General features: G+C 37.8%; 1 protein-coding gene across 1 annotated transcript in view; it reads right to left on the bottom strand.

Annotated features, from left to right (window-relative positions):
* Positions 1-13,136, bottom strand: part of LOC127802611 (CSC1-like protein At3g54510) — a 29,445-nt gene extending 16,309 nt beyond the window's left edge. The window contains exons 1-4 of the mRNA XM_052338523.1: positions 12,648-13,136; positions 11,349-11,489; positions 6,387-6,450; positions 526-738 (exon numbers count right to left, since the gene is read on the bottom strand). Coding sequence (XP_052194483.1) covers positions 526-738; positions 6,387-6,450; positions 11,349-11,489; positions 12,648-12,931 — 702 coding nt within the window. The 5' untranslated portion in view covers positions 12,932-13,136. The remainder of the gene's footprint in view (positions 1-525; positions 739-6,386; positions 6,451-11,348; positions 11,490-12,647) is intronic.
* Between the last annotated feature and the right edge of the window lie 889 nt (positions 13,137-14,025).

Genomic DNA, 14,025 nt, shown 5'->3' on the forward strand with positions numbered 1-14,025 from the left:
ATCAGAAGAATTTCCACTGGCACCAAGATTTCTATAGAATTATGCAACACACACCAATCTATTTCAAAAAAACACTTCTTTACTAATTCTGATTTTAGCAAGAGCAATAATTGAGACTCTTTAGTCGCTCTATTGCCAAGAGCATTTCATCACAACAACAAAATCTCTAATCATAAAAGCACCCCGGCTCCTTTGCAGTAACCAGTGGGAGAACCCCAAAGAGTTTAGTTGCAACTTGCTTTGATAAGGTCTTTTCTATCAAGTAGAAAACATTTAAATAGGATAACTTACACCAGAATATAAATATGATGGTTCAGAAAGTAAAAAACTGGCAAAAAAAAAAAAAAAAGAGAAAAAGAAAACCCAAAAGGATTGGACACATTTTGGTAGGAGGTTTGGAGACCCTCACCTTCTACAGTAGAAGATTAAAAACCAGACACTGTTATGCTAATGCAAGACTAGTATGCTATAGAATTGAAACTCTTAATGCATCATATGTGTAGTTCTGTTCTCTTGTATCCTTACCGACAGGTCCTCAAAATCCTTTCCATCATATAGAATTTGATAAGACCGATATGCATACTGATGGTGCTTAGAGAAAAAGTGTTCAACACAACAACCACGGGCCTTATGTTCTTCACACAGAGGTATTTCTCGAACTAGAACAGTGAATTGGTCAGGTTGATGCCTGTTGTTGCACAGTTGCTGAATCCTTTTCGTCAATATATTATTATATTCCTGGAGATGACATGGTGCAGCAGGTCACCTGTTACGACAACTTATTTGAATATCAAGGTCCAAAGACAAAAGCGCAGAAAATCTATAATAACTTGAAAATAGCTGAGAACAAAGTTTAATTCATTTAAAGCAGCTGATACAAATTTAAGCCATGTATGGTCAGAGAATTGAAAACACGAGAAAGTATGTCACCAAGGATCTTTAATAGATTGACCAACCTACAACATATTAAAATCTAATGCTCATCCAGGTTGAAGACTGAAGTAATTTGCTCCTTTCATGTAGTTAAACCAATGGAAAAAGACAACCTCCACTCTCAGCAGCAGGAACCAAGACACAAGTGTACTTGTAATACCCGGGAAATCCTTAAGGGTATAAATGAAATTTTATGAAGGGTATAAATGGAATTATCGAAAGAATGAGGCTTTAGGATACACTATCGTAGTTTTAAGCGACCGAATCAACCGAAGGGAGTACCCCGGACCTTAGATGCTTAAGGAAAATAGAATAGTACTGATGAGTGATTCGAAGTGTGATTTTAGGAATCAAAAGAAATTAGATTGAGAATAGTTTTCGATACAGCTGTGGGTTAGGCTGAGAAAACCGAATTAACGTAAGAAACTTCCGAAAAGTCAACGGAATGTTTCAAGGACCTAGATTTTACATATGAAACAGCCTTTGAGCGATTTTGGGTTGAAACGAAAGGACTTAGGATCAAATCAATCAACCGAGCCAAAGTGCAATTTTCTGATTTTGCCCGAGGGAGGTCAAAAGGATCTTTAATAGATTGACCAACCTACAACATATTAAAATCTAATGCTCATCCAGGTTGAAGACTGAAGTAATTTGCTCATTTCATGTAGCTAGACCAATGGAAAAAGACAACCTCTACTCTCAGCAGCAGGAACCAAGACACAAGTGTACTTGTAATACTCGGGAAATCCTTAAGGGTATAAATGGAATTTTATGAAGGGTATAAATGGAATTATCGAAAGAATGAGGCTTTAGGGTACAATATCGCAGTTTTAAGCGACCGAATCGACCGAAGGAAGTACCTTGAACCTTAGATGCTTAGGGAAAATAGAATAGTACTGACAAGTGATTTAAAGTGTGATTTTAGGAATCAAAAGAAATTTGATCGGGAACAGTTTTTGGCATAGCTGTGGGTCGGGCTGAGAAAACCGAATCAACGTAGGAAACTTCCGAAAAGTCAACGGAACATTTTAAGGACCTAGATTTTACATATGAAACAACCCTTGAGCGATTTCGAATTGAAACGAAGGGACTTAGGGTCAAATCATCAACCGGGCCAAAGTGCAATTTTTTGATTTTGCCCGAGGGAGGTCAAAAGGATCTTTAATAGATTGACCAACCTACAACATATTAAAATCTAATGCTCATCCAGGTTGAAGACTGAAGTAATTTGCTCCTTTCATGTAGTTAGACCAATGGAAAAAGACAACCTCTACTCTCAGCAGCAAGAACCAAGACACAAGTGTACTTGCAATACCTAGGAAATCCTTAAGGGTATAAATGGAATTTTCTGAAGGGTATAAATGGAATTATCGAAAGAATGAGGCTTTAGGGTACAATATCACAGTTTTAAGCGACCGAATTGACCGAAGGGAGTATTCCGGACCTTAGATGCTTAAGGAAAATGGAATAGTACTGACGAGTGATTTGAAGCGTGATTTTAGGAATCAAAATAAATTGGATCTGGAACAGTTTTCAGTATAGCTGTGGGTCAAGCTAAAAAAATCGAATCGACGTAAGAAACTTCCGAAAAGTCAACGGAACATTTTAAGGACCTAGATTTTACATATGAAACAACCTTTGAGCGATTTCGAGTTGAAACGAAGGGACTTAGGGTCAAATCAATCAACCGGGCCAAAGTGCAATTTTCTGATTTTGCCCGAGGGAGGTCAAAAGAATAATTTTTTAGGAATTTCAAGGATGAAATGAAGAGTACTAAACTTGTGGGTCTTAGTGGTATTTTTAGAAAGATCAAGGGCCTCAAGGAAAGGGACAAAATCGAGATTGGAAGAAACAAGGGGCCAAAGTGTAATAAACCAAAACCCATAGTGTGAACACAGCAAGGAGAAATTGGCCGCCGCAATCCACTGCAAGTGGCCGCTGTTTCCGACAATGGGACGGCCAAGGGAGACCTGGGGGAGGTAGTATACGGCATGGGCTTTCTTGGAGGCCAAGCCTTGGCTGATGATTGGTCGAATGATGGCCGGATTTTGGTTATAAAAGGGGCCGAGGGTTTCAACATTTTTGGCATCAAATTGGCCATGTTTTGGTGTGATTTTGAGAGAGTGGTTAAGAGGCTTTTGATCCTTGCATCAAGGGGAGAAAATCTGGAGAATTTGGTGTGCATTGGAGCATGTTTGAAGCTGGTTCGAAGCTCGCCGGAAAACTCAAGGCGGTCCGCCTACGTTGACCTGCAACTGCCTATTGGGGCGATTTCTGGTGGTCTTTCGGCTGGCAACCGGTGCCAACATGATCGACTTGTTGAGGGCTTCAAGGGGGTACCCTTAGTTCGACCATTGGAGGAGTCGTCGACGGCCGAAAACGAGGAAGAAGGTGACGCATGAGATGCACGCATCACACTCCACGCGAAGACACGCGCAGGGCGCGTGACACAAGGGCAATTCTGGTATTTTATCTCAGTATTTTTCTAAATTTATTTTAGGAATTATTGTGTTGAAAAATTTGGGAAAACGTTTGAGGAGATAATTATTTTTGAATTATCGAGGTGAAAATTGGGAGAAAAATAGAGAAAATTATGGAAAAATAAGGAAAATGGATTTTTGATGCTCATTTAATTAAATATGGTGTTTAGGGAGTGTCGTGGCTCGCGGTTGAGTATAAGTACGGGTGTTTGTGATTTGGCACGTAAATCGAAGTCGTGCACAAGGATTGAGGCAATCCGAATACATTCGAGTCTTCTACCTGGAAACTTGGTTTTGACTTGTGAGTGGTTCTTCCCCAAAACTTGATTTATTGAGGGTGCTTCTACCCCAAAACTTGGTTTGTGCTACCAAAATATGTTGAGATTTCATGCAAAATGGTTTTGTGCATGCAAACGGTAACTTGTGACAATTGGTTTCATGAGGGAGGTTCGTCCCTAGATGTTTTGTACTTATGCATTGCATTTTATAAAATGTTGTTTATATGATGTATTGATTTGTGAAATGTGGCATAGTCTTGCGTTTTGTGTTGTTCATATGGAATGTCAGTCTAAAATGTTGTCTGGATAGTGTAGCCATAATTCTCCAAGGGTGTGACGAACTAATAGGGGTATCTTATACTGGTGTGCATGCAAGGATAGCCGCCTTAGTTTCCGTGTTGGGCCGTTTGGTTAGGGAAGTTGCACTAGGATGACTAGGTGGTCCATATGAGATTTGAGTTGGGACTGGGTAGTGGTTCCTGGATGCTTAGAGTGGGAATTTAATCCCCGACGTAAATGTGGTGAGCCAGGTTCCTGCGTTGATGTGACCCTCCTGGGCCGGGAGTTGGTAACGATTGTTCCCGAGATGTTGGGAAAATGCGTTAACCTCGCCACTCTTAAGCTAGAACCGCGTTGTGTTGATGTGTTGGTATAGTGGCATGGCCTTTAGAGAGATTGCTTTTTCCCCGTTGTAGGGTTAAGCGTTGTGGGATTCTCTTAGGCTAGGGCTTGCCAGGTTGTGTTGGCTTATTTCATGTCTCGCATACATTCATGAAAACGTGTTTTTGAACTCTCACTTAGATGATTCATCATCTAATATGGACTATGTCCTTGGAATATTCAAACGTTACAGGTAAAGGCAGTGGTGCGAAGGGAAAAGGGATTGCCGAGGAGTGACAGCGATTAGTGGAAAGTTTATGATATGTCGTTTTCATTTATGTAGTTTATTTTGATGACATCGTGTAAAACGTTGGTTTGGCTTTATGATATGAATAAAGTGGTTTTGGTTATGTTATATTGAGGTTTCGATCTAGCTTCCGCATTTGAGGTGACTTATTTGTCTTGGTTTATTAATGATTCTAAGTTGATATACTAAGAAGGTGTAATGGGATCTTCGGGGAACGATTTTTTTGTGTTGAGTTTCCGTTAGAAAAAAATATATCCCCGGAATCTTACGTTACCTAATACTCTGGGAGAGCAGGGTGTTACAGTACTCCTAATTACACAAGAAGCTAAACTTTGAACAATATGGAGAGAGAGAGAGAGAGGGGGATGGACGGACGGAGAGACAAACATAACTTCAAAACATTGCCAGAAAATTAAAATGACACAATCAGCTGTCCTTTCCCCATAACTTGGTTTTTTTTTTTTCCAAAAGCCATATTTTTATGTTTAGAAAATGCTTATTGAGATGCATGCTTGTATAAATGTCATCCCTCATTGTACTACTACAGTTTTCAACTTTAATCACATGGGAATATTACTTTCCTCTATCAACCAAACATTTATCCATATTTGCAGATGCATCAATGCATGTTAACAACAATATTTTTCATGTTTCAATTGGGTTAATTACCTAAAGAAAAAACTGAACTTTACCCTAGTTTTCAATTTTAACCTAACTTTGAATTTTTCCAATGGTAGCATCCAACTTTTATTTGGTTTCAATTATCGACTATGTCACCTGCTGTATATTCCCACTATTAAAAATGATGGCCAGTGGCATGTTAGAGGGAGAGAGAGAGATGCGGGAGAGAGGGGGGATACAGGTAACATGGCATGGAGAGAGAGATTGACACGGCTAAGCCATAACTGCTCCACCCTGAGCCACCAAAAATGCAATTGTAGCAGCTGTGATGTACAAACTCTTCATGATAGTTCCACAAGTTTTGTCTCTTTCAATGCCAAACATAATTCAAGTCTTCAAGAGAAGTATTTTGAATACAACTCATTTGGTTATAAATCCTAAGATTTTTTTTATAGTTGGCATGATCATAAACCATTAAGGGACAATACCTTAGATTTTGAGATAAGCAGCACAACGTTTCTATTGAACAATAGCTATCCACTATCCACTTCATCACAAGTGTTCGTTTGGGCTCCTCAGTTCAAGGGGATTTTGCAGAAGGACAACACCTAACATTTTGAGATAACCAGGACAACGTTTCTATTGAACAATAGCTGTCCACTATCCACTACGTCATGAGTGTTTGTGTGGGATCCTCAGTTCAAGGGGATTTTGCAGGACTTCAGGTTTTATTTCATATCTTCTATTCAAGGGGAAGTTTGATGGTTATTCAGTTAATGTAGAGAAGGACAATCCTATGCTTTCAAAATGGTTATTTAGTTAGCAAGGAGAATGAGAATGCTATGCTGTTAATAGGTTTCAAGAATAGATCTGCTAAAGCATTTGAGAATTGACATATTTCTGCTTCACAAATTTTATGGTTCCCTTTATGGACAGATAGCAACAGCCTTTTCATGAAAGATTTTTGAAAGGTGAAACTAAGTGGAGACTAAGTAGAACGAAAGTGTGAGAACCAAGGAGACAGGCAGAGAAGACAAATGATAGCCATTACAACTTGATAATTTGGATTACAGCCCTCTCTGTCAGGGCATATAAAATGATCACATACCTTGCATGTTTATCAAATTTAGCAAAGTTACAATCATAAAGGATGAGTGAGAGGGTCACCTTATATAACAGGTACAATCCATAACAAGATATAAACCATAAGCAGGAAAAGTGTACCCAAAGCCTGTGGCATAGAAATAAACTTAGTAAATCCTAAGTCAAAAAGTTGTCAAGATGAAAAGGTTAAATCACACTAAAAAAATATTAATCTGCTAAACCAAAATGATAACAAAGAGTTGATACAAAATAATTAGAGCGAATCTGTCAAATACGAAAAAATACTATATAAGTACATGTGAGCTCATGTATGCCCATGTATGTGCCTGGAGGGTACAAATAGATACTTTTGATGAATAAAAAGGTAGCTAAGATAACTGACATTGAACAGCTCAATGTAAGTTCTGAAGGTAGCAACACTTGTTTTATAGCATACAACTGTAGCAAATTCTATTATCATGGCTTCTAGTAAATTCTTCAAACAATCCAGCAAACTCTGGGAATCTCTAAGCAGCATTATACTAATTTCCACTGCAGGAATGCCAAAATAAAAAGTAAACCGAGAAGATTGATAGTGTCTTGGATGGTCTTAAATTGTTTAATAAATACCACTATTTGGAAATAAGGTAACCAACAAAATGTATGATCTGGAGGGCCATGTACTATTCTAGACGCTATAACTACACAATATGTTACATAGAGGACGGAACTGCTTGCTAATTTAGGTGAATCTAAGGGTAACATATGATAAAGCTCATTAAATATCCATAGAACATAAACTATAACAAACCATGCAATCAACAAAGTTCAGCCTCAAAATATTCTCTCACACTATTGTGGGAGTAAGCTCAACACTGTAACCTCAGTGGTATGGAAATTAGCATGCTCTAATTAATTAAAAGAAGCCTAATCATTCTTCAGATTCCAAGTTGTCCAGGATTTATATTCAGAGGAATCTACAATCAGACAATTTGCAAATACATTTCTGGAACTTTCTCCAAATCCCACAAATTTGGGAATTCAACAATATCACCAGGTCACTTATAAAATTGAATTCTAGAATACCACTTAAAAGGCATGACCTGAATGTCCCTCCAGTTGAAGTTACCTGATCTAGAAGGAAGTTTAGCACATTGAACTCTGCTATATTTTGGCAATGTTGTCCTAGTTGCCTAATGGCAGATGGAAATGGGAACCGGAATGGCACGACAAACACTAGATGATGACTCATTAAATCACTAATGCTACATAAATTTTGTAGGAACTAGTTAGAACAGTTCACAAAAGGATATGGACTATTATTTTTAGGAACCTTCCTCGGCAAATTTCATTAATCTGTTTCAGATTTTTCCTAAACTTCCCTTAACATATCCGAGAAGCTTCAGAGTAGCCATGCTTCAAACTCCACAGAAAGATCAGGAACATTGAAAGAGGGGGAAAAGAAGTTCCTTGGTTGGGAACTCCAAAGTAAGTGATGCAATTATTTACAACTTGTAACACCCCAATTCCCGGGAGGGCGTTACGTAACGTAAGATTTCGGGGATATCTTTTTTTTTTTTTTTTTCCAATCAACGAAAACTCAATACAAAACCGTCCCCCGAAGATCCCGTTACACCTTCTCAGTATATCAACTATGAACCATCAATAAACTAAGACAGGTACATCATCTCAAATGCGGAAGCTAAATCGAAACCTCAATAATTCATAATCAAACCCACTTTATTTATAACATAAAGTCGAACCAACGTTTACATGACGTCATCAAAATTAACAACATAATTGAAAATGACATAAAGTAAACTATCTACTAATCGCCGTCACTCCTCGGCAATTCCCTTTCCCTTCGCACCGCTGCCTTCACCTGGAATGTTTGAATATTCCAAGGACATAGTCCATATTAGATGATGAATCATCTAAGTGAGCGTTCAAAACACGTTTTCATGAATGTATGCAAGACATGAAATAAACCAACAAATCCCGGTAAGCCCTAGCTCAAGAGAATCCCACAATGCTTAGCCCTACCACGGGAAAAGAGCAATCTCTTTAAAAGCTATGCCACCATACCGACACATCGACACGACGCGATTCTAGCTTAAGAGGGGCAAGTCAACGCATCTCTCCAACATCTCAGGAACAATCGTTACCAACTCCCGGCCTAGGAGGGTCACATCAACTCAGGAACCCGGCTCACCACATTTACGTCAGAGATTACGTTCCCACTCCAAGCATCCAGGAACCACTACACAATCTCAACTGCAAAATTTCACATGGACCACCTAGTCATCCTAGTGCAACTTCCCTGACCAAAAGGTCTGGCACGGAAACCAAGGCGGTTATCCTGACATGCACACCAGCATCAGATACCCCTATTATTCCGTCACGCCCTTGGAGAATTATGGCTACACTATCCAGACAACATCCTAGGCTGACATTCCATATGAATGACAAAACACAAGACAATACCACATTTCACAATTCAAAGCATCATATAAACAACAGTTTTATAAAATGTAATGCACAAATTCAAAACATTTAGGGACAAACCCTTCCTTGTAAAACCAACCATCACCAGTTACCGTTTGCATGCAACAAAATCATTTTCTATGAAATTACAACACTTTTAGATAGGACAAACACCAAGTTTTTAGGGTAAAAACACCCACAGTTAAACAAGTTTTGATAGTGAACAACTCACAACTTAAAACCAAATTTCCAGATAGAACACTCACAAGTTTAAACCAAGTTTTTCGGTAGAACGCTCACCTTAAATGTAATTCAAAATGCCTCGAAAATTCACCCAACCTCAACTCTGGTATCAAGCTTTTACATGCTAATTTCCGAGCCCCAACACGTTCCTCGAGCTTCAAATAAATTTCTAAAATCTTCCAAACTTTCTATTATTTTTTTCTTCCTCTCCTTTCTCTCATTCTTCTCCTCTCTACGCCTTCACCTCCTTGCACCCAAATGCCTATTTATACTCAACTTGTGCTTGGCCTCCAAGCATATATACAAATATTATATATAATACTTCCTATCCTATCACTCATATAACCATTTTATAATTGCATTATCTTTAGCCAAAGAGCTCCTTGGCCTTCACGCATACTTTCCCCCCACATATATATATTATAATGTTCATCTCTTACTATATTAAAAGAATCTCTACAACTTGGCCACAATTCTTATCTATACATTTAATAATTACATTATAACTTCATCATCCACCTTCACCTTCACGCCCACCACACATTCACACACATAAATACATATATTATATGTTCACTCACTTACTAACATAAAATATATATATATATATAATAATCATATTATATACATATTATAATTGCACCTTCTCTTGGCCAGGGAGATCCTACGCCTCCACACACACTTCACACACAATAATATATATATTATATGAGAGAACTTGGCTTCACACACAATAATATATATATTATATGAGAGAACTTGGCTTCACTTACCACGCACACACTCACACATATATATGTATATATAATTTATATAATATATTATGTATAATACATATAATTTGTTAAAATCATAAAAATTATATATAAATCTCTTAATTAAATTATTAATCCCACTTTATGCATTGCAATTATAATTATATACTCAAATATTAATTTTATTTAGATTAAAATACCAAAATTTCAAAATTAATAACTCAAAATTACTTGATAAAGACAATTTTGCCTTCCGAGCCCTCACGGGATCCTTGTTTCATCTCGAAACCATTTCAGGGTTGATCTTAACACAAAATCGGAACTCCCTTAGGGTTCCGTTGACTTTCCGGAAATCCCTTACGACAATTCGATTTTTCAGCCTGATCCACAGCTGTACCGAAAACTGTTTCCGATTCAACTTCTTTTGATGCCTAAAATTATAACTCGAATCACTCGTCGATACTATTCCATTTTCCTTAAATATCTAGGGTCCAGAGCACTCCCTTCAGTCGATTCGGTCACTTAAAGACCGTGATAGAGTACCCTATAGTTTCTTTTTTTTCCAAAAATTCCACTTATGTCCTTCATTAAATACCGTTTATATCCTCAAATAAATCCCAGGTATTACACAACTACATTAAAAGTTCACAGCTTACTGTTGTGAGATGCCATTATGGTGCATGTCACCCACTACAAAACAGTCCCACAGTTTTCATTTCTTTTTCCTTGAATTTGGCCAAACAAGAAGAATCTCAAATCTCAAAAAACTCTCGTAAGTAAGTAAAGAACCCAAACCCCCAAAAAAAAAATTCTTATGACGATGATAAGTATGCATAGAGGGGTGAGTGGGCACGTATGAGAGAGAGAGAGAGAGAGAGCGAGACCCCTTGTGGCAACAGTAAGTATAGTGCACATATGCAAGAAGAAAGTTTGAACTTGATGCAAATGGCTAAAATATCTTCTTCTTTATATGATTATTATCAATCAAAAAGTAAAGAACAACAGAATGATAGTGAGTATAATGGAAATATACCTAGCCTCTCTTCCTCCACACATCTAGCTACAGTACCTACTTTCAGTTCAAATCATCTACTTTTCTTTTGTGTTCTATCTGATATCTAAAGATTCTGCCATAATCTCAGACCTGAAAAGGGAGAGAGAGGAGGGGAGGGACAATGGAGAGAGACAGAAAGGAGGAACGTTTTTGGATTATGAGATTTTGAACTTTCCAAGATTCAAATTTTATCAAGAGAACACTACTACAGATATTTGAGGAGCTCTCAGATCCATTCAGCTTGTTCCTGGAACAATATAGGACTGGCCAAAAACTGAGTTAAGCATGGCAAGATTTCATCAGTGTCAAAGTTGAGGTCTCATGCATAAGCAATAAAAAGAATTTATGCAACATTTCTGAAATCACCAACTGTTTCGACAGACGTAATATAATACCAAAGCCCTTTACATTCTTAATTTGATACTTAAAACATAGGATGGAGAAAGTAGTAGACGCCACATGATCATGACTTTGGTAGAACACTTTTGTTGTGCAGATCAATATTCTTACCTGTTGGAACCTGTATTAACATTTGATATTGTAAAAGAATCCATGGAATGGGAACTCTTAGATTGTGCATCATCAGCGGTATAGTTCAGAGGGAGGAGTATCACCAATCCAACAAGAGAGCATATTGAAAAGAAATTGATGCTGCAAAATAAAGAAAAATAAGGTGCAAATCGAACAAGCTGTTGAATCTTTTGAATATTTATACTAGGCTTTTCTATTTGGTAAATAATTTTGGGTATCATCACAAAAATCCTATTCCTTTCTTGAAAACTAAAATAGAGTTCCCCAATTTTTCTCCCACGTTCAGACACAGCCTCATTGATATCAAGAGATAAGACTAATAAATAACAGCCTCTGGAAATTAGAGCTTAACTTAACCTCCAACATTGCACGAATAAATATAGAACATGCTAACACGATTTAACAGTCAATATTGTAAATTCTCACTTACAATATCACCAAATAAACAAAAGCCTGGAGCTAACATGGAAAACAACAAAATTAAGGTTCTAAGTGAATGAATGTAGGAAGGATAGATCTGTGTGCTATTATCTAGATGTTACCAAGCTAATTATCTTGTTTCACTCTGTTAAGTTATTTCTCTCTATAGCAAAAAGAAAATTCGGATTTTGGAGCTTATTTCATACAAAAACTGGTACTCCTTATGGGTCCACAGAGTTAAGTTCCTGCCTTGATGCTGTAATTGGGTTCTTGGATTGTAGAAGAAACAAGAGAGGGAAAGACTTAGTTGAAGGAACGAGGGTTTTAGGATGTCAACAACCAAAACAGAACACTTAGTTTGAAGAGCTCAAATACTATAAATAAGGAATTAGGTACCTTTGAGCACATTCTTTATAGCACCATTTTTAGTAGTTCCAACAAATCAAACTAGGGGTTTATCTATGAGCAGCAATTGTTGCATCCAGTACAGAAAACTGGAGCCCTTGGTATTGAAAGTCTTTTAAGGGTCTTGTTGAAATAACATTCTAGTGGACATTTAACCTTAATAACTCATCGGTAGGAGTATTTTAACAGAAGAAATAGGACAACAATCACGGTACATGACATGCATAAAAACCATTTCGGCAGATAAGGAAAAACCCACTTCCTTTAAAACTCCACTATTCTCATCTATTTTCTTAAGTACATTGGCCAATGTCCGACTTCTAATCGCCCATTCCCCATCCATTCTATGCCGAACAATCAAATCACAAAACAAAAAACGTGCTACGATTTACAGAATTAGGGAAGCCTAATCATCGATTGCAGATAAGCGAAGATGGGAAGAGATGACGAGACCCGAATTTGAAGAGCCTGATGAGGGTGAGAGCGTCGAGGCCGGCAGTGTCGAGGATTTGGTCGTCGGAGACGTGAATGGCGCGGGAGATCCAGGAGAGGGACGGGAGGAAGCGGTGGCGAGTTGAGGAGGGGTCGGAGGAGACGCGTTGGCCGAGAGAAAGGCGGCGAGCGTAGTAAATGCCGGCGTTGGAGGGCTGCTTCTTCAGGACGGAGAAGAGCCACAGCACCACCAGTGACAGAACTATGTTGATGCCCGCCGAAGCCAACAGGTCCTCGGCTTCCATGTTTGCACGCACACTGTGTCTGGCGCCGAGTTGGGATCAAAATTTGTAGTGAGGCGAGCGGACATGCAGATAGAGATGCGTCAGAGGAGAGAGAGAGGGAGGGAGGGAGCGAGGAGGGTTTTACGGTTGCCACGTGTCGGTTCTCGAGGGGGACGTGGCGGAGAGCGAGCGCAGAGGACGTAACCGTCCTCTGTTTTCGAAGCGATACACCATGCGAGTCAGGGAGGCGATGTCACCTTCTTACTTATTTTTCTGTCTATTTTTGTTCTTTTTTTATGGACTAATAATTTTCAATAATATTGTTTTACTTATATTTAAAATTAAATAAAAAATAGCAATTTTGTTAGAGAAACGATGATGGTTTATTATTGCATTTGAATTGATAGTCCGTGGGCTAAGCCTGGCCCTAGCCATGAGCCTAGCATCCCGAGGCCCACCCCATGGAAGGGGCCCAACCTATCCCATTTATTTAACCGGTAAGGCTTGCTCAGGCCCATTTATCAACGGATCAAGCTAGTTCTTTTTTGCATTTTTAGTCTAAAATAAGTATAAGATAGTTATTTGTAATTGATCTATGAATATATATATATATATATTGAAGATTGTTACCTTTTTAATGAATAATCTTAACAAAAGATAGATAGTAGGTGAAATTTTAAAACAAAATGAAAGTTTGGTTATAATGTTGAGAAGATAAAAATTTTAATATATAATTAAAAATATGATGAAATGTGAGTCTTCGTTGGATTTAAGCACACGAAAAAAAAAACTCCACTATGAACCCTCAATAACACCATTTGAAAAAACAAAACTAGATATCATAAATATTTATGTATCATACTGTAATCTAATTTCAATAAGTGATAACAATAATTGATAGTTCTAAATTCACACAAGGAATGGGCTAAAAATGGGTTAAATTGTGGTCCTAAGTGTAGGTTGGTTCTTTATTTTCATATAAAAAATGTCATTGAAATGATAAAACAATAATACTTTTGTAATTTTAAATTACTTAGACGATTCATTTCGCCGAGCAATGTGTGTATATTGGCTTGCTTTGTTGATGGAGAATAGAACTACTTTCGGTTTCCTCT

This window comes from Diospyros lotus, chromosome 5 (genome assembly GCF_014633365.1).
Source record: "Diospyros lotus cultivar Yz01 chromosome 5, ASM1463336v1, whole genome shotgun sequence".
Lineage (NCBI taxonomy): Eukaryota > Viridiplantae > Streptophyta > Magnoliopsida > Ericales > Ebenaceae > Diospyros > Diospyros lotus.